General features: G+C 41.9%; 1 protein-coding gene across 1 annotated transcript; it reads right to left on the bottom strand.

The window, feature by feature from the left end:
- Nucleotides 1-746: 746 nt before the first annotated feature.
- LOC114480821 (transmembrane protein 151B) lies at nt 747-21,925 on the bottom strand. The gene is made up of 6 exons (XM_028475242.1): nt 21,402-21,925; nt 4,831-5,169; nt 4,607-4,741; nt 3,771-3,910; nt 3,295-3,334; nt 747-3,192 (listed from the first exon to the last, which is right to left on the bottom strand). Exons 1-6 carry the CDS (start codon nt 21,468-21,470, stop codon nt 1,981-1,983), a joined length of 1,935 nt encoding a protein of 644 aa, XP_028331043.1. The 5' UTR covers nt 21,471-21,925; the 3' UTR covers nt 747-1,980.
- Nucleotides 21,926-23,061: the final 1,136 nt, after the last annotated feature.

Here is a 23,061-nt window from a genome sequence, read left to right as displayed (position 1 = left end):
GGAAATGTACCCACATCTGTGGGTAAGGTCATTTTTGTGTGCATGAAGCACTTCAAGGATGACTGCTTCAGCAACCTCCGCCAGTATAAAGAAGGATTTGCTGAAAGACTTTGTCTGATTGAGGGTTCAATTCCTTCTATCTTTGGAGACGACGAACAGAGCACTTCGGTAAGCTGTAAATAACGCTAAAAAGTGTGATGATAAGACGTCCCTGTCATTGTTTTGTTAGCATTAGCAGTTGCACCGTCTTCATATGTTAGCGCTGTGTGCTCGTTTTAGATCCTTGATGATATGGCCTACGTGATTTAATTTAAGTCTAAAGTTTTCAGTAGTCATTTCATTTTGCCGTTTTTGTCTCCGAAAAAGACTGTATTAAAATGCATTTCGTGACGTTAGCTTGGCGCTAGCGTTAGCTCGGCGCTTGTGTTAGCTCACTTGTTAGGGTTCTGCAGGTTCATCATCTTCACTTTCATCTCGCTACGCCGGGTCCGACTCTGGCTCGAACACGTAAGGCTGGATGGACAAGTCTTCCGTTGTTGACATTTTGTAAATAACATGTGAATAAAAAGTTTCTGCGCCGTTACATAATCGTATCTCTTCTATCAAACTACAAAAATGGCCGAACAGGGTGGAGTTGAACCAAGTGTCACCTCTGCAACCTGGAGAGGGGGCGGGGTATGAAGTGTCTCATTTGCATTTAAAGAGACCGCACCAAAACGAGTTGCTCTCAGAAGCACATCAGAAAAGGGGTAGAAAAGGGGCCTGTGGAGCTATAATAATGAGGAATTCAGACCACTTTATATAGACCACAACTGTATGATTTATATGTAAAAAGGAAGGATTTAAACGCATGATATGTCTCCTTTAAAGTGTATGTGCATGTAAGAACAATTTCCCAATACTTTTGGCAATATAGCGTAATTATTTCAAATCTCCAGATTCTGAGGTTGAAGTGTGCTAATGTATCATTTGTGATGTGCGTTCTCAGTGGATCTTGTGATTTAAGGAATGATCTCTGATGTGGGAATGGTAGTGTGCACAGAACGGTATATCAAAGAAACTGCCATGCTCATAAACCAAACATTACAAAAGTAATCCTGAATAATAATATCAAATAAATAGCATTTCCTACACTTACATGTTTAAAGTAAGGAAGTGAAGGCGTTGGAGGACAGGGAGGAGATGGAGCAAAGTGAGTTGATGCGCAAAGTGTGGTGAAACTGGTAAATGGAGGAGGAATATGCTCCACATTCCCTACTGGCTCCACAGTAATAGTTTGAGTGGTTGTGAGGCTAATGGTGAAGTAAGGCATTATGAAGCAAGATCAAACCCTGACACAGCACGCTGAGAAGAGCTGAGTGGGAGGGGCCTCTTTAAACCTGTAACATTTATCTGAATTTGGGAGCTGATTTAAGATTTTATCTTAATTTTTTTTAAGTTACACAAATTAAAAGAAATTGTGCTCAAGTTGCTTCTTTCCTTGTGGACAATATACTAACAAGGTTTCTCCGACTTAGTTCAGCACTATATGCCATGCTTGACTTATTCTTATTGTTTGTCACTGTTTAGCTGACTGACTCAGCGGGTTGATTTTTGCTATTCTAAGGTTTCAACTCAGTAGACTTGCTTCCATCCTGGTCTGTTCTCTCAGAGGTTAACTCCCTCTCTGCTGCTTTCATCACTGCTATCTTTAGAGCTGTTATGCTTCTCACTCTGCTCATGTGTGGCTTCTTCTAAAAACAGTTTTTGGTCCTTTTCTAACTCTGTCTCTCTGTTCCTCTCAGTTATGTGTAATGGGGAAGATTTTATCTTTTTTTCCAGTCTCTTTTTTCATATTACACCACCTTTCGTTAACACTTTGTGCATGTATTATACAGACCTAGCCGTACCTACTTGCTCGCCCTGAATCCTGCAGGTTTTCCCTGTCTGTCTGTCATTCTGTGTGCTTGTTCTTTTCCTTTTAGCCTCTGAATGAGTCTGTCAGATGTCGTCTCCGGCGTGGCAACTCTCCTCTCCATGAATGATGAGGACAGGAAAGAAGAAAGCATCCTGATAGGACGGAGGACGTTCTCTATTGCCCTCTCTCGCCTCTCCTCCCCCTCTGCTGTCTTGCTCCGCCTCCTCGTCCCTCTCCCTCCCCTGTCTTGCCCCATCCTCCCTTCTTCTCACAACTTCTTCCTGCTGCTCCTCTTCCTCTCCTTCTCCTTCCAGTACTCCTCTGGTCTCCTCATTGTCCTGTCTTGAACCTAAACCCAGGAAGCCACCTCCTCCTCCTCCTCCGCTGCTGCTGCCCCCTCCACCGCTGCTACCTCCATCCTCCCTGCTGCCTCCCAGTCCTCCTCCCATGCTTCGGGAGTGAAACAGGGTATTTTGGCGTCCACTTCCAAGTCTCCCAAGAGAGAAGCCGCTGCGGCTGAGTACCAGGCGTCCCCCGATGCCTCCCGCTCCTTGCCCTGCCGCCCTAATCCCAGCCACAGTGGCGTTCAGCAGGGCAGTGGTTCCCATGGGGGCCCTGAGCCTGGAGGGAAGACTGGAGCTGGACGTGGTCCTCCGACACCGAGGGCAGCTCTGCAGCAGGTACGCAGAGTTAAACACCACAGGCAGAGCCAAGGGGGGCGGGTTGGTCCCTTGGCTGGGGGTGGTGCATGAAGGCCCCGAAATGGGTGTAGAGGCTGTAGGGTTTGTTCCCCCACTTAGGTCCAAGTCCATAAGTAGGGCTTCAGAGTAGCTGGGAACCATCTGTTGGTTACATCGGATGTGCCACTCCAGCTCCGTCATGTCCACCGTGTTAACCCGAGAAATAGCTCTGTAGCTCGCCCCGTTTAGGCCAACACCAAGACTCATTCCTCCGGAATGGACTCCATTCTCAGTCCCACCCTCGACTCCGTCCCCTCTCCCTGACCCCCCGCCGCCAACTCCTCCACCCCCGACTCCGTCCTCATCCTCCCCAAATAGCTTCTCCACGTGGTAGTGGACGTACGCCGTGCGATACTCCGACACGACCCGCAGCGGCCACGACAGGAGGAACGCAGACGCCAGCCAGAATACTCTGTGTCTGGAGAACCAAGGTTGACGAGTTGGATCTGGGAAGGCCAGGATGTGTTCACGAAAATCCACATTCTTCAGGTGCATGCCCTCTCTGGCCTCCATGTAGTCGTCCAGACCTTCATTCTCTCCAAAGAATCGTGCACGCTTGCAATCAGAGCCAATTAAGAAAAACATGTTGTATAAGTATTTGATACAGACACATATCAAGCTACTGTATGAACTTAAGTATTAAACTAAACATCTTACCTGGGTGAGGTAGGCAGCTTCAGCACGTGCACTAGAGAAGCTAGAGAAAAAAATACAGTAAATACAATTTTGAGTCGACCATCCCCAATGATCTTTTGTGCAAGTACACCACAAAATATCACTATATTCCATTGCCATGGCGATGACCAGAGGTGTAAAAAGTACTTTGCATTACGTTTAATCTGATTGGTCTGCTATGATGTGATGCATTTGATTATTTGCACCTCTCGTGATGAGCAAATGTTTCTTTCCATTATTGTGATGAAAAAACTGAAAACCCTTAAATGATAGAATCAATCAATAAAATGACCACCAGCTGAAATATTTTTTGAAAGAACTAGTGGAGTTAGCATACTAAAAGATACTCGTGCTATCCAGCCAACATGGCTGCAACTTGGGCGTGGAAACATTATTATTATGACATGGACATATATGGTAGAGCTATAACAAGTGAAGTTCAACAACTGTGTATTTACCTGAAACATTTGGTGAAACGAAGGCGAACAGCGGGATGCAGCTGCAAGTCTAACAACTCCTTCGATACATCTTTCACACCGTAGCGAGCGTAGTCAAACTCTGAACTTGATGCATGAGTGTTCACACGCTCGTGGTAAACCTGACCGATGAAGCAGCACAAGGAAACAAAATGATAAAAAAGGAAACAACAAGGGGACACGGTTAACATATTGTAAAACACCATGAGCTTCACATAAATATCAGCATCAAAGTTTAAATACTAAAGACAAATTAAAAAAAAAAAATGTTTGTATGGACTTGAAAATGAATTAAAAATAAACATTTAAGAGTGGAGAGTAAATATTGTTTACCATTTGCAGTTAATATACTAGCTTTAGTAAAACCCTTTGTATTCCAAGTTGCCCATTACTGGAATGTTGTACCTGTAAATATTAGGGACACTCCCACATATAATTAATTTGGCTTTTGAATAATACGATCCGCAATAATCAGCCCTGATAGTCAGGAGTTCTCCTACATTTTATTGTATATTTATATTTAAAATATGTATTGAACAGTTTCATGAAACTGACTTATACATTTTTAGGAAGGTGAATGTTTTTATGAATGTATTTATGATGTGACATTTTTTTATTGTACTAATGTTGATAGATAGGCACCGGCAGACCCCATCGACCCTGAAATGGATGGATGGATGGATGTTGACAGATTTTGTTTTAAGGGTGACTTTTAACAGATATCCAGAGACAGCAGATGAAAAATGAATGTACATTGTCCCTGTCAAAAAAAACAAACAAAAAAAAAACATGTTTGTGCGTTAAAGGAGGCGACTCACCTGTGTGGTTGTGTATGCATCTCCGTTTCGATACCTCGTCACCTGTCTGGTCCTCCTAACGTAGTGATAGCTTATGGCCTTCCACCATATGCAGGGCGTGGCCTGCTGGAGTCTCTGCACGCGCTCATACACCTCCTGCACAAAACAGTTACAGACGTCACAGGGGCCAAACCTCTATTCTGTTGGAAAAGTGGAGTTTCAGAAATTTTCCGTGTCAATGTTACCTGAAATTCAGCATGGGCCAACATGGCGGTCTTAGAGAAACAGTGCCAACACTCCACCAGGTAAACCACATAAAGCATGGCCAGGAAGGCTAGTGGGATGTAGACGTAACCACTGGAGCACGGGCTCTCCAAATGCAAGATGTCGTTGTAGTAGGCCGCAGAGGCTGCATCATCATCGCCGCCCAGAGACATGGAGGTGGAGCCTAGGACAGGCACACGACACAGAGCGCACCAAGCCAGCGTTGCAAAACAGCCGAACATGAGCAGGGTCAGGAGGAGACACTTCCAGTGGGACTCCCGGCACAGGGAGGAGGTCAGGGACTGCTGCACCGGCCGCTGCTGCACAGACACAGAAGTTCGAAGAGAGTTAGCCTTAAAAAGATGCCATGCTACCTGTCACAGTTTAGTTAGAAGTTACTGGTTAATATTACTGTACAGCATTAAATAGAAAACGACAGTTGCCTGGCTAGTGGCTATGTACATCAGGTTTGATGGACTTTCCTATCCGGACTTTAGAATCACACATTCCTCACACCCTACAGACCCTATAGAGACTCCTACAGGCTGACCACAGTGCAAGTAATATCAGACCATTATAAATGGACCATACAGGATCAATCCTGAAATATCAAAATGTTTTGATTTGGCCAGGATCAATCATCTACAACCCTCAGTTTTTTCACGTTTTAGTTCTGTCCAGTTTAACTATCCACAGACAGGATTTTCTATTTTCCAGTTGACGAACACTGGCAGGACCATCGCCTACTCAAGACCACACCAGGTTGGGAAGTGGTTAAACAGCTCTTACCTTGCTCTGCACAGTGAGTGCTGTCTTCACTGCCGCAAGGCACGTGGAACCTCCGAGCTTCAGCTCCGGCTGACTGCTCCCTCCGACGCTGCTGCTGTGGTGCACGCATCGTTCCCAGCGGCCTCTCACTCCGGTGACAGCCCTGCTGCTAGCTCTGTGCCGCAAGGCCGGAGCTCACGGACCTCAGCACACCTAGCTGTCGTCCTTAACCACCTCAGCTGAACCGGGCAGATATCTCCTCACTTGACGAGGATGTCCTCGTGATCTGTGGAGAATTTGAGGACTCCTCCGACCCACTCCTCTCGGGTGTGGATGACGAGGACGAGCTCTTTGTCATCCGGGCTCGGGACGGACTGTCGGCTGCCTTTGCTGCCTCTCAGGGGGACATGGAGGGCTCAATGCCCTTCCCCCATCCTCAGAGCCTGGATACGGCAGGTGTTCGCAAATGTGCTGCCACATGGCTGGCCATTCCTTGGCCCGCCGTTGTGACTGCAACCACCAGATCCCGCTATGAAGGGAAGAAGCTCCCTGTTTCCAGTGGCGCTCTGAGGCAAAACCTCCCCATCATCCCTGAGCTGCTCATAGAATTAGCGCATCCCTGGGGTAGTTGCCCTTTCACCCGGAGGACCCCGGTGGCATGTGCCTCCATCCTGGACTGCGAGGCAATAGAAAGGACTGCTCAGGATGCCGCCGGTGGAGCCGCTCGTAGCGGCTCACCTGCTCGACCTTGCTAAGCTGACCTATGCTGAAAGATGCGACATCCTGGATGCTCCCATCATTCCTGAAGGAATCTTCTTATCGTCTTCCATGCAGCGACGCTGTGAACCCAGGAAGAAAGATGTTGAGGCTCTGCGCCTCAGTCTTCCCAGGGAGCCCCTGCTTGAGTCTCCTCCGGCACGGCGGAGGAAATAAGGCCCCGCAGCCTGCTCTCCAGGGTCCTCAGTTTAAAACACAGAGGCCCTCCGCTCCACTTGCACAGCCTAAGCAAGGCCCACCTCCGGCCCCAACGGAGCACGTCCAACGCACATAGGCAAGTAGGAAGAAAAAAGACGGTCTGACCGCTTTCTTCTCTCCCCCCAATGTTACAGCTGACTGTTCCTCATTCGCCAGCTTTGACTTTTTCGCTTTCACGCGTGCTCCCATGGATGTCTCATGCCCCGTCCTCCCCTCTGTCAAAACTCAGCCCTCTGATGATCGGGAGAGACAAACATGTTCTGCCGAATGTTTGGCTGTTTCCCCTCACTGTATGTCCACAATCACGCACTAACACACCTGTTCAAACAACAGTGGTGGGTTCATCACCTACACCCCTAGGCCAAAATAAGCAGGGTGGTGACGGGACCTGTCATGCCCACCCGGGGGGAGGCCTTGGCCCCCTCTTGGTTGGGTGTAGCGGGTCTCCCATTGTCACTTTGTCCCCTGGAACGAGTGGGGTACGCGGAGACTGGAGCGCTTGACCTCTCTTTCCCTGAGGAAAGACTGGTGGAGAGCGCTCGTGGCTCCTCCTTGGGTGTTATAGACAATATCAAAGGGATATAGGCTGCAGTTTGCATCTGTTCCCCCAAGGTTTGCTGGCATAATACACTCACAGGCCCGAGGAGATTCGGCCTGTGTGTTACAAAAGGAGATCGCCTCTCTGCTGCACTAGGGGGCTATCTTGGTGGTCCCTCTCGCTCGGTCCCGGGAGGGATCCTAACTCAGGTATTTTCTGGGAGCGGGATCCACCCTATCCTGGATTTACGGGCCCTGAACAGGGGCCTCAGAAAATACACTTTCAGGTCGTTCCATTTTGCATCTGGTGTACAGAGCAACTGGTTTACATATGTTGACCTCAAAGATGCGTATTTCCACATTCCTATATATCCCCCTTACAGAAAGTACCTAAGGTTTGCTTTCCAGGGGATAAGCTACGAATACTGCGTACTCCCATTCGGCCTCTCTTTGAACCCGAGGATGTTTGTGCGCTGCACGGATGCAGCGATTGCCCTGCTGAGGAGGCAGGGCATACGCTTGGCCTCATATCTGGATGACTGGCTGCTCCTGGCCCAGTCGGAAATGGAGCCCAGGACGCATACACGCATTTTGCTGCATCACCTGTCCGATCTGGGATTCATGGTGAATATAGAGAAGATCATGTTGTCCCCTACGGAGGAAATAGTCTTACTGGGCCTATCCCTGCACTATGTACCTTTCACCACGTGCCTGTCGGTGGGGCGGATGAGGTCGTTCGGGGCGTGTCTTACGCTGTTCCAACAGAACAGGTCTGTTCGGTTCAGGTAATGTCTTCAGCTACTCAGGTTGATGGCTTCGGCCATCTTCGTGATCCGGCTTGGTCGCCTGCACATGAGAATTCCAGCTATGGGTGGCCTCACATGGGATCAATCCTGCGTCATGGCACACGGAGAGTTTTGGTTACGCTAGAGTGCAGCACAGCGGCACTGGTGGGCCCCGACTTCCTGACGGAGAGGGTGCCTATGGGCACTGTCACAGCCAAGAAGGTGGTCTCCACAGACGCCAGTCTATCAGGGTGGGGTGGGAACCATGAGGGCAGGTCTGTGAGGGGCCGCTGGGATGCGGTCCTCCAGCGTGCTCACATAAACTACTTGGAGATGTCAGCGGTGTTCCGCTCGCTAATTACGAACGGGCCGAGGTGGACCTGTTCGCTGGGGTAGAAAAGTGTGCAATGTTTTTCTCCCTGGGCAACTTTGGGGATCCCCTCGGCATAGACACACTAGCATACGATTGGCCGAGCGTGCTTCTCTATGCATTTTCCCTGTTGGCTCTGATTCCCCCCACCCTGAGCAGGGTGAGGGAATGCGACCACTCTGATTCTGGTGGCTCCCCATTGGCCGGCCATGCACTGGTTGGCGGAGATTTACCAGCTGCTGAGTGCTCCCCCCGGCAGCTCCCGCTGTGCAGAGAACTGCTGTTGCAGGCGAGGAGCACAGTTTTTCATCCACACCCAGAGCGCCTGGTGCTGTGGGCTTGGCCCCTGAGTGGCGCAATCTGTCATCCGTAGGGTTATCACAGAGTTTGATCTCTACCATACAGAGCTCCCGGGCCCCCTCCACAAGATCTCTTTATGATTGCAAGTGGAGGGTGTTTGAGGAATGGTGTCTCCAGAGAGGCCACATTCCCTTTCAGTGCCCGGTGGGTGTGATTCTGTCATTCCTGCAGGTCCTGATTGACAAACACCTTATACATACATACAGTATTGCATGCTCGGTCACTAGGTGTCAGTAAACCACCACACCAGACCTTGTGAAACTACCTCACTCCTCAATGCATTGCTTGGAAGTTGATGGCACTTTAATTTCATAAAACATACTGGTCACTTTTATAGACATATGCAGGGAATTTAAAAATTTTTTTTAAAAAATTAGGAACTTCATCAAATCAGAAAGTTCAACTTTTTAGGAAAACATTTATTTGACAGTTTGATAAACATACCAATTGTTTCTGATATTGGTACTTGTTCTCGTAAGTTTAAAAAATTTAAATAAATTGTATTTCATACCATTTTGTACTTGTAAAGGTTAAACTTGTAATTATTGATATTACAATAAATTGCAATGTATATTGTATTGTTTAGTATCATGATATATCAGGATATATCGTATTATCAGATTTATGGTAAAGCACACCCCTAGTAGACAGTGTCCCATTCCATTGTGTGTGTAAGGTGAGGGCCAAACCAAAGGAATGCATTACACTGCCCAACACCCATCACAGGATAAGTGCTCTGCATATTAGGCGCACATGCTGTTTATGCCACTCTGAGTGCGCACAACCTGACTTGCACTGTGAGGACATCCGTGCACAGTGCACTCAAGCACACACACGCACACAGTCTGGGAGGATCGACATAGATGCTCTAATGTGCCCCTCTTCTCTCCCTCTCTCTCTCTCTCTATCTCTATCTACACGGAGGCCAGCATCCACATCCTCAGCATTGTAATGAAGCCAATTGAGTGTATGTGAATAATTTAGACAAGAACGATGCTTCTAGGCTGTTCTGAAGCCAACTGACCCCACTCCAACATTTGGAGAATATAAGAGCTGCTGCAATGTGTGTATGTGCATGTGAATAGACAACTGGAGCCAAAAGAAATAAGGCTTGTGTATAATGTATGCCATGTGAGTGCAAGCAGCACGGAAACATAAAAAGAGAAGGAAGCAGTTAACACACACACACGCACCTGAGCAGTTTCATGTATCAGCAAGTGTGTGAACTCATGTGGGACAGTCTCATTTTTAACCTCCGCCGCGCGCAGAATGCGCCAAACCAGGGGGAGTGACAAAGCAGATGACGGGATGACACGAGTGTCCTTCCCTCCTCAGGGTGAAGTTCTGCTTGTCTTGTCAGCACATCCCTCCCTCCCTACATTTATCCAGAGCCCTCCCTTCCTCCTTCTCAACCTATTTCACACACACACTCATCTCCTTCAATGACTCCATGTCCAGCACTGTGGAGCCACAATCTACTCACTTTCATGTTTGGTGGAACTGGAAAAGCGCACACACGCACGCACGCACATCACACACATCACACACACACACACACACACACACACACACACACACACACACACACACACACACACACACACACACACACACACACACACACACACGGACACGGACACGGACACGGACACGGACACACACCTACTGTACACAGAAGTTAAGCAGTGAAAGGCAGAGTGAAGGGCACCTTCACATCCCTATTCATTCTAGCTAGCACAGTAGCACTTCATATAAATTAGCTGTGTGCTTGAAAAGAAAAAGGAACAAAGAAATCATCTAGTGCAGTGGTTCTCAACCTCAGCCCACGACCCCCAAAATAAAGGTGCCAGAGACCGACCAATGAATACTGATAAACAGTCATGTGGAGACAGGGCCATCTATAAGCAGGAATAAAGGGGGGAGCTTTTTGGGGCCCATCCATACAGTCAACAAAATGATGGTCCATTGTTCTATGAATCTGTGATAACCACATTTATTTATCTGAATAATATCCACTGTTATCCAGGAAGTTTATTATTATTTGCGCCATAATATATAGTCATCTTAAAGATGTAAATCCTTGTTTTAATTAGAAATATGGCAGAAAAGGTGGTTAAATTGGTTAAAAGTTGCAAATTAGAGTGGCCAAAAACAGACAGAAAAAGTGTAAAAGGGTGGAAAGGGTTTATATAAGTGCCAAAAATGTATTGAAAGTGAAAAAAATGTGCAGAAAAGGCATTTAAATTTGATGGAGAATTGGCAGGAATGGGGGTAATGTAGCAAAAATGCATTTAAAGGAGCAAAAATATCTATGGCAAGAAAAGTGAAAATATGTTAAAATGTGGCAATTTTGGTGTAGTTGCAGAAAAAGGGTAAAAATAAGCAAAAAGTGGCTCAAAATGTTAAAATATTCTTAGTTTCTTGAAGGCCTCTAGCACCTCAAGGTTAAGAACCGCTGATCTAGTGTACCAGTTTTAACAGATTTATAAATGATGGCGCTTTGCTTCTTGCTCTCCTTCTTTAAATCTTATTTAATCTTTTTGCTTCCTATCCCTGAATCGTCCCTCCCACCTTCAGAGCATTTCCTCTCAATCCACCAAGCTCACATTCTGCATCCTGCTGGTCCTCGTCTATACAACAGCTGTGTTACACCTTCCTTCAAAGGCTGATCATAAAGAAAGGCAGAGAAATAAAGAAAGAGGCTGATGGGTGAAGAGTGTAAGAGAAAAATATTCATGAACTTTTAATGAATGAACGTATGAAAGGAGCCAAAAAGGAGAGTAAGGAGACATCTGCAAAGCAAGACTGCACCTCTCTCTAGGGAACTCCGATAGTCTTCTCTTTGTCCTTCTCTTTTCCTCTCGGTCTCATATCTACCCAATCGCATCGACTTTGAAAAATGAAAAGAACTGTCGAGCAATATCAAAGAACTCAGGTTTATAGTTCACCCTATTTATCAAGCCTGTGCACGGCCACTGCAGGGAACATCAGCTTTGAGACAGGACACAGGACCAAAACGATTGAGACAATCTGTCAGTACGGTCACCATCAGTGTTGTTGTTCATTGAAGAAGTCTAATGAACTTAGAGTGGTTTGATAATTGATTAACTACTGATCATTACAAAGCCAAGTCCTAACTCAGCTGTCCATGTGCAAACCTCAGTCCTCTAAACACCATTAGCACCTCATGACATAAGGCCTCCAATAATCAGAAATCGCCAAATACAGGCGGAAAAAACAGAATTCACATTCTTTATAAGAAAAATCAAGCAATGGACCCATATCTTTTTCTCCAACATGACATGAAAATGCCTCATATGCATGTTTTGGGACAATGTCACGCATTTCCATGGTATTTTTTCTGATAAACGGGTGTCTAAGGTTCTATCAGTGCTGCTAATGTCGCTCTTGTGATGTAATCTTGTGTGATTTCAGCATAACCATCTTTATTTTGTAAATCTTCTGACGCATGTAAAATTGAAATTTAACAGTAATTGACTATTAATCCTATTGAACATGTTACGTGTGATTTTTAAGTTTTCTAAACAAGGAAAGATGACGAAACGGAATTGAAACAGAAAAGTGTAACGTGAAGCAGAAACAGAAAATCAAAGCCCCCTAATGTTACTATAGGCAACAAACAAACACTTCTCTTTCATTTCTTTTTCTCTTTCTTTATCAGTTTATCACACAAAAAGTTTCAATCACAAACAGGAGGTTGCCTAAGCCCAACATAGAATAGCGTGGGTTAGCATAGGAGCTAGCATTCTCAGCAGCAATGCTAATGTCTTATTGTGACAATGACTCAGGAAATAGCTATCATTTTAAAAGAATTGTTTTATACTTGTACGTATAGAGATGGTGAGAATAAAAACAGCTGTGCTTTCAATATTTCACATGCATAAAAAAATGGTTAATAAATATTAACTGAAATAAACAGCTGAGAAATACATTCAATTATCATGGCTTTCAAAAAATTTAATTCCACTAATGCAAGTACTATTTTTTTAATATGAAGCCTTCATTTCAGAATTAGGTTTTTTTTTTTTTTTTTTTTAAATCAAGATCTACTGTAACTCTTAATTTTCAATTGTACTCTTACTTGTGTGACATTTCATGAAGTCATGTCATCAAATCTTATACATTTCATAGCCAACTTTGAGGTTCAATCCTTGTCAAGAGGCTTAAAATGAGGCAGAGTTACATATTTTTCCCATTTATTTCAATATGTGCTTCAACTGTTAATACCAAAAAGATAAAATTCCACTTAGACATTGAAACATTGTCATCAATAATATGTTGTACTTGACAAAAAAAACCCCTAAACCTCACCTCGGATCAAATTATAAAGTGTAATGTTGAGAGAAGACAGTTGGATGAGAGGATGTGGAAGGAACATTTCATTAATTTAACAGATACTAACAACTACACTCTTAGAGGCGGATTAATTAAAATCTGTAAAAAAGGGTGGTAAACCAGGTGCATCCCTAAATCCTTTGGTGGTGCTGTTTGCTCACCTGCTGTGGGGAATTCACTAACATTGCGGCACTAATAGGTGCACATATAGACGTGGTTGAGACCACCCTATTTAAATGAACATTTTTGTTCGTTTAACGTGTAGAGGTGAGTGCACAGAAGCACAAAATGATATTTGAAGAACTGAAATTGGAGGCAGGTGGACTTCTACATTCAATACTGTAGAAAACAAAATAAACCAATACAAATGCAGTTTAATAAACTTTAAAACCTAATGTTATTTCCCCCCCTAATTTAGTGCGGCAGTCCATGGAAAACATCATCCAGCAGGTATGAGCTCCTGAGCAGCGCTGTGTCACGCACACTCTCAGATGTGAACATTGTTCAGTCATTGCGTAAATTTCGCAGCTGCTCAGCTGATTCTGGCCTGATGCTCCTCAACATCAACGTAAAACGAGAGTTTAATGGTCAAAACATGGAGAGGAAGACACAAAAGCTCACTGGAGCGGTGCGTCCAGAGCGACATCCATGGAGCTCTGCGCACAGCAACCCTCCGCACCGCAGAGAGGATGTGCATGAAGCCACACTGACCTCCAGCTGTTTCTCTCACTCACACACACTGTACTCTGTGATTTCTTTCAGTGGCTGTTAAAATTGACAATTGTTTTATTTGAATTATTTTCTTATACTAAAAAGGTTAACTTCTCCACTGTGTTTTGTGTCAACATTCAGTGCAGCGATGATCTCTCCGTGTGTGAGTTTGCACCTGCCTGTGCCGTCGTACTATTTTCAGCGCAGAAACAGTCACTGCAAACAGTTCCAGATTTGATGAATTGCATTGCGCCCACTGCATTCATTTATTTGCATTTCCCCCTCCGATTTTTTTGTGCCCCATATGAGCTCCGCCTACTTTACATATTCATCAGAGGGAAACGCGCTAAATGGATTGTGGGCTGAACACGCGCAGTCCTGATTCCCTGGGGTTAGTACCCCTTATTAGTGTGTGGAGTGACGTTTGCACCCCTAAACTTTTAGTGAATCTGCCCCTTAAACTAACCGCTTAGCTCAAGGAGAAAAAATAGACTTTGACTGGTGCAGCATTTTAAGGTTGACCAAAATCTTCTGACCTAATCTGTGCTTCTCTCAAAGATTAGTAGAAAAATCCATTGGCTTGGATAGCAGTTCATGCTAAAAACACCAACAGTGCCTTTGGGTTCTGATCCTGTTTCTATTGCAGCTGCTTCTACCGTAAAGCCACGGCTCTTATGTCGAACATATCAAAGTCGAATTTCCGTCTCCTTGACATCATTATGAAAATAAATCTATACAGCCCTGTCTGGAGGGTGTCAGCTTTCATTTTCACAAAATGAAATTTGTACCTCCATGCCTTGCTCCATGCTAGAAATCGGTGTAAAAGAGAAATGTTAAAAAAGAGAGAGAACAACGCACCATTTGTTCAGAGAGAAGCATATTTGTTTACACCTGTCTTTGTAATAAGGTGCTTCTCCCTTGGTATCTCAACTCCTACGGATTCAGGCGGTTAAGGGAGATAGGGGGAGGCTATAATTAGCAATGCTAGCATGTGGGTGGCAAATGAAAAGTATAAGTGAAAAAAGACAATGTACTGTTGATGCCTGCAGTATACTGTTTGAAAAAGAAAAACACTTTAAAACATAGTGAATCCTTCAGGAATGATATATTTTAACTAACTCAACCACAAAAAGAACAAGATAATCTGAATTTATGTGATGCCATTATAAGCTCACAATAGTAAACAGGGAAACAATGTTCTGTAACAATAATGAGGTTAATAAGGGGTAGATATTATGTAGATAATATGACATGGCCTTTGACATTGGCTGAAATACATATTTACATGTTTGTAAAATAATAAACACCAGATTCAAACACTGGTTATGTCTGCTGTCTAGTAATGTTCAATTCTAAAAGTCTAAAGCTCACGTGTGTAGCTCGAATGGAGTCAAATGTAAAAAAAAAAAAACGTCATATTTAAAAGAGTATATCTCATCATCAGCATCAATGGTCAATCAACAAGCAAAGTTTGTCAGTGTTGTTATGAGGACGAAAAACGTTCTAAAAATGTTCTAACTTTATACACAATCTTACAAATATCTTTCAATTAATTTCTAACAGATTTAACTTCGAAATTTCATTAATTTGACAGCGGCATCACCCTGTGAGTGGGGTTTGTTAATCAAACAGCACATGTATCTGAAGACCTGCTCACTGGATGCACTGGTTACAAACAGAGCCGTATAGAGAGAGAGAGTTGTGACGACTCCGTTCACTCCAATGGTTCGTTTTCTTTTACAGCAACGGCAGCTCACGGAGCACCACATTTTGTCCTGGAAGTGAACAGTTTACCATTATAGCGCATTGAAGCTACAGCAGATCAGACAGTTTGTGATGCACTTTTGAACTTTAAGATGTTTAAATAATCATAATGGATATTATTATTATTATTATTATTATTATTATTATTATTATTAGCGTATCTAAACCCATTAACGTGTAGTGTTTTATAATTACTCACTTATTAAAAGAAAATTAAGGAAAATTTAAAGCAATGAATACATACTGTATACAATACATGTTAATACATTTTTAACCAAATTAATGTTGGCCTTAACTATGTCAAAAAAGGCAGATAAGCTAGCTTCTATAGTGAGGAATACAGATATTAAAAAAACACAAAACTGAGAACAGTTACAAAAGAAAGGTACATTTTAGCTCAGGGTGTCGGAATATGGAACAATCTAAATGATAACATCAATTATTATATTATTATATAGCTCCCTTAAATACACAGACAACTTGACTCAAAGAAATTCACAAAATAACAACAAATACACTGAAAATACCTCCAAAAAAACATGAAAAAAAAGGAAATACCAAATACACAGAAAATGACTCCAAAAACACACAATAACTCCAAAAACACACAAAAATAACGAAATACCACATAAATAGACAAAATGACTCACAGTTTGAAAAAAAAATTCAAAGCAATACATACTGTATATAATAAATATGAACACATTTTTTAGCCAAATTAATGTTGGCCTTAACTACATCAAAAAAGCAGGTAAGTTAGTTGTTTACACTAATTATTAACATGAATTTACGTTAGGAAAAAAAACTATTTATGGAACTACATAAACATATATTGTATGTACACATACATATTAGGTAGGGATGTAACGATTCACTCAACTCCCGATACGATTCGATTCACGATACTGGGTTCACAATACGATTCTCTCACGATTTATTTTACAAATTGGGACTGTAGACAAAGTATTATTTTCCTTTTATATTTCATTGTCAAAAGAATCCCTTGATAAACTATTCAAAACAATGCAATTTAGCTAAAAATAAATCTTGAATGAAATAAATAAAGGAATAATAGAAATGAAAATGAAGCCTATTAATTTAAATTCTGGTTCTATAATAAACAATGCAAAACTGCATAATAGTTCTTTTTCTTTTTAAAAGTGCAACTGAAAATGTATTTTGTGCCTTAACAATTGGACTTTAAAAAAAAAAACGTGATTACACTGATTTACGTCATATTTGTTTGGACCAGCAGAGGGCGCTGGTAACACAGTGGTCGGTTGGCATGCAGAAATTCTTGCAGTGAAGAAGAGAAGCTATGCTAGCAGACAGAGCTAATAGAAAAACGTGACTTTTACAGATATTCAAGTAATATTACAGATATTCTTTCGGTGCTAAAGGTGCAATGAATCATTTATTAACATATTTAAGAGTAGAAGACGGCCAGAAAGAAAGTATTAGCAGACTCCGCCCGCCGCCTACACTTGTACACTTGCCCTCTGCTGGTTAAAAAAAGTACTGCGATTCAATTTCCAGAAAATCGATATCAACCGTGATACCTATGAATCGATTTTTAACTGCCTTACGATTAATCGTTGCATCCCTAATATTAGGAGTGTGACAATAGCTCGATACGGCGATATATCGTGATATTTTTCTGCACAATTGATTATCGATATGCTCCCGCTAAGTATCGATTTTTTACCAAAAACTTTTCTGCTTTTTCACTAAATGTGCAGGTAGTCACTGTTTGTTGAAGGAACCAATATATTTGTTTACTGGAATACTGCACTATAATGGTGTCACTGGTAAGAAAGACCCTATTTTTTTGTTTACAAAAAGCACTATTAGAGATACTTAGTTGTTTACATTGGTATGTTGACACTTATTTACAGAAATGTTGCACTAAAATAGTGTCACTGTTCATAGGACACTTTCAATTTATTGTCTTTCAAAGATATGAAATAAAAAATTGTATTTTTTCACTTAATTTTTTTTTTTCTTGTTATGTCAGATTATTGTAGATTGATTTCTGACCAATATATCGATAATCGCAGCATCGTCATATCGACATTTGTTCCCAAACAAATTGTGTTCAATGAAAACAGTATTGTTTCAAAAAATATATATAAACATCCACACAGTGATGCCAAAAACGGCCAAAATAGTAACTTCTTTGCGCCCTTTTGTATCAGCGTTAAAGTTAACATAAACAAAGAAAAAACAGCGTGCATTACATTTACATTACGGGTAACAAAGAGCAGCTGAAAATTGTGAGTGAAGGATAAATTGTGAATACGGTAGCGTAGAAAGTTTAATATGTGTATCGTTTCACCAGTGTGGATAATTGTTAGCAGGATATCTCAAAAAGTTCCGAATGGATTTAAACTAAATTTGGTGACCTAATAGACAATGTCAAAAGGAAGAAATAGTTCGATTTTGGAGATGATCCAGAAGGTACTGTAGATACAGTACCTCTAAACATGGCGGATGTTTGCGCTCTGAGTGCTTTTGTTAGCCATTGTTTTTAACAGTTAAAACAACACATAGATGGGGAAAAAAACTTCTTCATAATGAACTGTGTTCATATAGTTAACTAGTCTAGAAAAATGCCCCTAGTTTTGCCAACAGAATTACTCTAAGGAAGCAAGAGCTTTACAAAGGATGAGCTCGGGCTGGGCAATTTTGCCTAATAAAAAATAAAATAAAAATAAAAATAAAAAAATCGGAAAAATTTGAGTTTGAGTAAAAAGTAAATGAGGCTCTGTCATTCAACTATTTCAAGCTTTAACCCAGATTTAAACAAAAGTGCAACAGCAACTTCACAGTAGCTTAAATTTTCTGATTAAGAAATCAGATAACTACATATTTTATAACATATAACATTACAATTAAAAAAATAATACACTCTTCCCATAGCATCTCAGCATAGTGTGAATAAAAAATGAACATGCCTGTGGCACACATATAGCCTACTCAAAGGGTAAACACATGTAAACAAAGAGGGGGCTGGCTCACATCGGAACGCCAAAAAGTCTGAAAAAACTGTGGTGGAAAAAAATAATAATAATAATAATAATAAAAAGGTTTTTAAAAACTCAAATTTGCAAAATAAAAATCGTTTCAATCTACAAATTCCATTAATCGATTTTTTTGCCCAGTTTTTTGTGTGGTGTGTAGGGATGTAACGATTAATCGTAAGGCAGTTAAAAATCGATTCATAGGTATCACGGTTGATATTGATTTTCTGAAAATTGAATCGCAGTACTTTTTTTAACCAGCAGAGGGCAAGTGTACAAGTCTAGGCGGCGGGCGGAGTCTGCTAATACTTTCTTTCTGGCTGCCTTCTACTCTTAAATATGTTAATAAATGATTCATTGCCCCTTTAGCGCCAAAAGAATATCTGTAATATTACTTGAAGATCTGTAAAAGTCACGTTTTTCTATTAGCTCTGTCTGCTAGCATAGCTTCTCTTCTTCACTGCAAGAATTTCTGCATGCCAACCGACCACTGTGTTACCAGCGCCCTCTGCTGGTCCAAACAAATGTGACGTAAATCAGTGTAATCACGGTTTTTTTTTTTAAAGTCCAATTGTTAAGGCACAAAATACATTTTCAGTTGCACTTTTAAAAAGAAAAATAACTATTATGCAGTTTTGCATTGTTTATTATAGAACCAGAATTTAAATTAATAGGCTTCATTTTCATTTCTATTATTCCTTTATTTATTTATTTAATTCAAGATTTATTTTTAGTTAAATTGCATTGTTTTGAATAGTTTATGAAGGGATTCTTTTGACAATGAAATATAAAAGGAAAATAATACAGTATTTTCTAGTTTTTTCCCAAAAAAAAATTTGTCTACATTCCCATTTTGTAAAATAAATCGTGAGAAAATCGTATCGTGAACCGAATCGTATCGGGTGTTGAGTGAATCGTTACATCCCTAGTGGTGTGGTGCCTTATGTCTAGTTTCTCGTCACCATTTTAGGCATTAAACTGTGTTTGCAGGGGTCTGTTTCTGTGCCATATGTCTTTCTGTGAATTTAATCATAATGTCTCATGTCTAGCTGAGTCAGTGAGTGTGAATTACACTTGAAGATATGAGCCTTTAGGTGCATGAGTGATAGAGCCGTGTGGGACAAGGCTGTAAACAGCCCAGTGGCAATAAACAGGAAGGAGACCAAGAAGGGAAGATCATGGCAGAGAGTAATGGAGTCAGAGAACAGATTCACATTAAAATGATTGCATTAGATTACACTCTCTGCACTGCAGGAAACAGCGTAACAGATGAAAGCGGTAAAATTAAGAGAAACTCCATTTAACAGGCTTAGTGACTCAGTATATCATCTACCTGAAGCTTTGAGTTACTGCTAAACAATAATCAAAAACCTTTGTTTTGCTATTATAGTCAGCTCTGTTTTCAAGATGTTATGCTTAAAAACCTCCCAGACAGTTATTATGACAGATTCCTGTCAAGATTATTTAAAAAAACTGTCCCCCCCCCCCCCCCCCCCGTTTTTTTAAGCTAACTGAGCTAAAACAACCCATTAATAAAACACACATTTATTGGGAAAGAAATGAATGTTCATCTCCATTTAAATGTGTGAAAATAAAACATGTTACTTTAAACAAACATGACACAGCTGGTTCCTCTCATAGCAAATACCCATTTTCTCTTGTCCCTTCATCTCAGATACACACAAGATGCTTCAATGTTAAATTTTCAACATATTGAATTTGTTATTCAAAAGTGGAAGTGTCCTTGATATAGATTTTGTGTAAATTTCAAAAATCTGTCATGTGAATACTATAATACAATGATTTATGAGGTAATGTGTGTCTAATAAGACAAAAATAAACAAATGACAGGTATCACGTTACTAAGAATTTAGAAACTGGATCCTTTGAGATCTTAGTCTGGTTTTACAGGATGGGTTTCATGAAATATTGTCATTTTAAACATCTGCTTATGTAAACATTCTCTGAACTCCAAAACACGTTGTAAACAGATCACAACAATATCCTGCATTAAATGTAAAGTACACATACAAAGAGTGAGAGGAAGAAATTCATTCTGTGTGGAAGGGAAGAAGAAAGTGAACGCATGGTGTCATGTGACAAAAAGGGAGCCGCTATGATGGACGGTTTGGAGAAGTGAGGCTGATATATGGCAGCCGATAACAACATGCTGAGAAGAAAAATACAATACAAATAAAAGGAGCAACTCTTCAAAGGAGTTTGCAGATAAGGTCAGATATTGTGTAAAATTGAAAAAGGGTGAAGGTTTAGGGATGTAGAGATTAGAAGAAGTATATAAATATAGTTGGTGTTTGCAAACAAACAAACAAAACAAGAGGGGGGGGGGGGTATTTTCAAGGTTGTTATGTTTTCTGCTCATGATGAAGGCTTTTATGTCCTACAATTGAAAAGACAAAGACTCTTCAGTTAAAAAAAAAAAAAAAAAAAAAAAAAGAGCCTTAAAACTGGATCTTTGGGAAGGGCCGATCTCAATTATTCCAGTTGACAATGAATATATTAGCACTATTAAATGTTTACATTAGTTCATTAAACGAGAAAGTTAGAGAGGAAATATTACACATATGAATGGAAATAATGGGAAAAAGACTGTTTTTGTTATTTATTTCATATTGGGGTCACTGAGGGGGATCTTTGTTTAGAGGTGGGTATTCAAACTATGACGTCACAGTGTGTGTGTGTGTGTGTGTGTGTGTGTGTGTGTGTGTGTGTGTGTGTGTGTGTGTGTGTGTGTGTGTGTGTGTGTGTGTGTGTCAGACATGTCATTCAGCTTGTGTTTACCCACACATGATGTCACACATGCATTGACATGAAGGTATTTTCTAAGTGTAATAATGCATAAAGCAGGATAATATAAAGCAGTCTGATACAGTGTGTGTCCTTCCTACCTGCTCTCGTCCTGAGCCTTCCTCCAAAATGGGCTCTTGTGCAGCGGCCGTCTCCTCCTCCGTCTGCATCTTCCCTGCTCCGCTCCTTCCTCCTCTCACAAGCGGCCACGGGCGGCTCCTTCCCGGGTAACGTCCGACGGCGGGGGTTCGGTCACCCCATCCGCCGCATGTCGGTATCCAATTTCACGATGGCGCGGCCTGCGGCAAATCAGCATCCTCTGCACGGGTTGTTCCTCCTCTCGTCCCCCCCTCTGGCAGCGGCTCACCGTGTGTCCTCCAGCCGCTGCATCCTCCAGGTCAAACCAAACGTGACTAAGCAGCATCCACCACGGGTCAGGGCAGCGCGAGGCCCTCCTTCACGCGCCGTGGGGGCGCGTATTCGACAGGCACGAGGCGCGTGTCATTAACTCACACCGGAGACACGCACGCCAGACCAAACAGACACCGGATGAAAGGAGACGGTTTCACTTCAGCTCCTCAAGCTGACTGTGAAAGGACTACCTACTGCTGGGTCTGCGCTGACGTCATACAGCAACACCCCCCCCCCCCCCCCCCCCCATCTATTCACCTGAACACGTGCTGCTCCCAGAGACATCAGAAAGTGTTTCTCAGCCTTTCAGAAGGTGAGACCCTCAGCTTCATCTAATGGAGGCTAATCCCAGCCTGGAACTGCAAAGAGTCATTAGAAATACCAACCCCACCTTCCATAAAGACACCCAGAAACCTCCTCTGATTTATTCATTTATTTATTTATTTATTTTATTTATTCAGTTTATTTCCGACATGGTTACATTCCCTTTTTTTTTTTTGTACATGCCGAAAAAGGAGACGAGAGAAGCAGTTTGCTCCATTCATCCTTTCCACATTCTCCAATACATCTATCCACTTCCTCTGCATATCCAAACTATTTCATCTATTTCCGTTGTGCTCCATAAACTGTTCCTCTGATGTCATCATATAGCAAAGTAGAAAGCATCAACATTTTCCCCTACTGTAACTAAGGATGTAAGAAAAAGAAAAAAAAAAAAAATCGATTCAGCGTAATATCGCGATATTTCACAGCGCGATTATCGTCTCAATCCCAAAAAATCTCCAAATTAATTTTTTGAATCGTGTTTTTTTTTTTTTTTTTTTTTTTTTTAACTATTTCATTGCGCTAACATATGCACAGCGTGTAAACGCCCGGTCACTAGCTATCAGTGAACCTCGTTAAACTACCTCACTCCTCAATGCATTTTAGCTTTGGAAGTTGATTGCACTTTATTTTCATGTTTATGTTTTGTTTTTTTTTAAAGACGTCAACAATTTAACAGAATGAGAATCTGTTGAAGCAAAAGTAAAACATTTCTGAAAAATGTAACTTCACGATTTGATAAGCACTTGTTTTTGACATTGGTATTTGAATTGCAGTTCAGACTCAAACATACTCGAGGGGACACCTGCAAAGCGGAGTCCGTGTGGACTTCGCATGCCAATTGAATGCAAAGCTCATTTTACTTTCTCGAGGACTGCGCCGCGTAGTTAGTGTCACACAAAACACTGCTCGGCATCGTATCGACGCGCATTAAATGTAACACCGACCTGCATTTCACCCTCCTGGTGAAACAGAGCAGGAGAGATGAAAGAGAGGAGAAGCTGGCAGACACCTTCAAAACACATC

Source organism: Gouania willdenowi, chromosome 18 (assembly GCF_900634775.1).
Source record: "Gouania willdenowi chromosome 18, fGouWil2.1, whole genome shotgun sequence".
Lineage (NCBI taxonomy): Eukaryota > Metazoa > Chordata > Actinopteri > Blenniiformes > Gobiesocidae > Gouania > Gouania willdenowi.
Note: the sequence above shows the minus strand (reverse complement) of the source record. Positions and strands in the feature narration are given on the sequence as shown.

Excerpts from the sequence above, each read along its gene's own strand:
- LOC114480821 (XM_028475242.1), bottom strand. The coding sequence starts at position 21,470 with ATGCAGACGGAGGAGGAGACGGCCGCTGCACAAGAGCCCATTTTGGAG. Across the intron at positions 5,170-21,401 it reads AAGGCTCAGGACGAGAGCAG|CAGCGGCCGGTGCAGCAGTC; the intron begins GTAGGAAGGACA and ends GTGTCTGTGCAG. Across the intron at positions 3,335-3,770 it reads CGTTTCACCAAATGTTTCAG|CTTCTCTAGTGCACGTGCTG; the intron begins GTAAATACACAG and ends TTTTTTCTCTAG.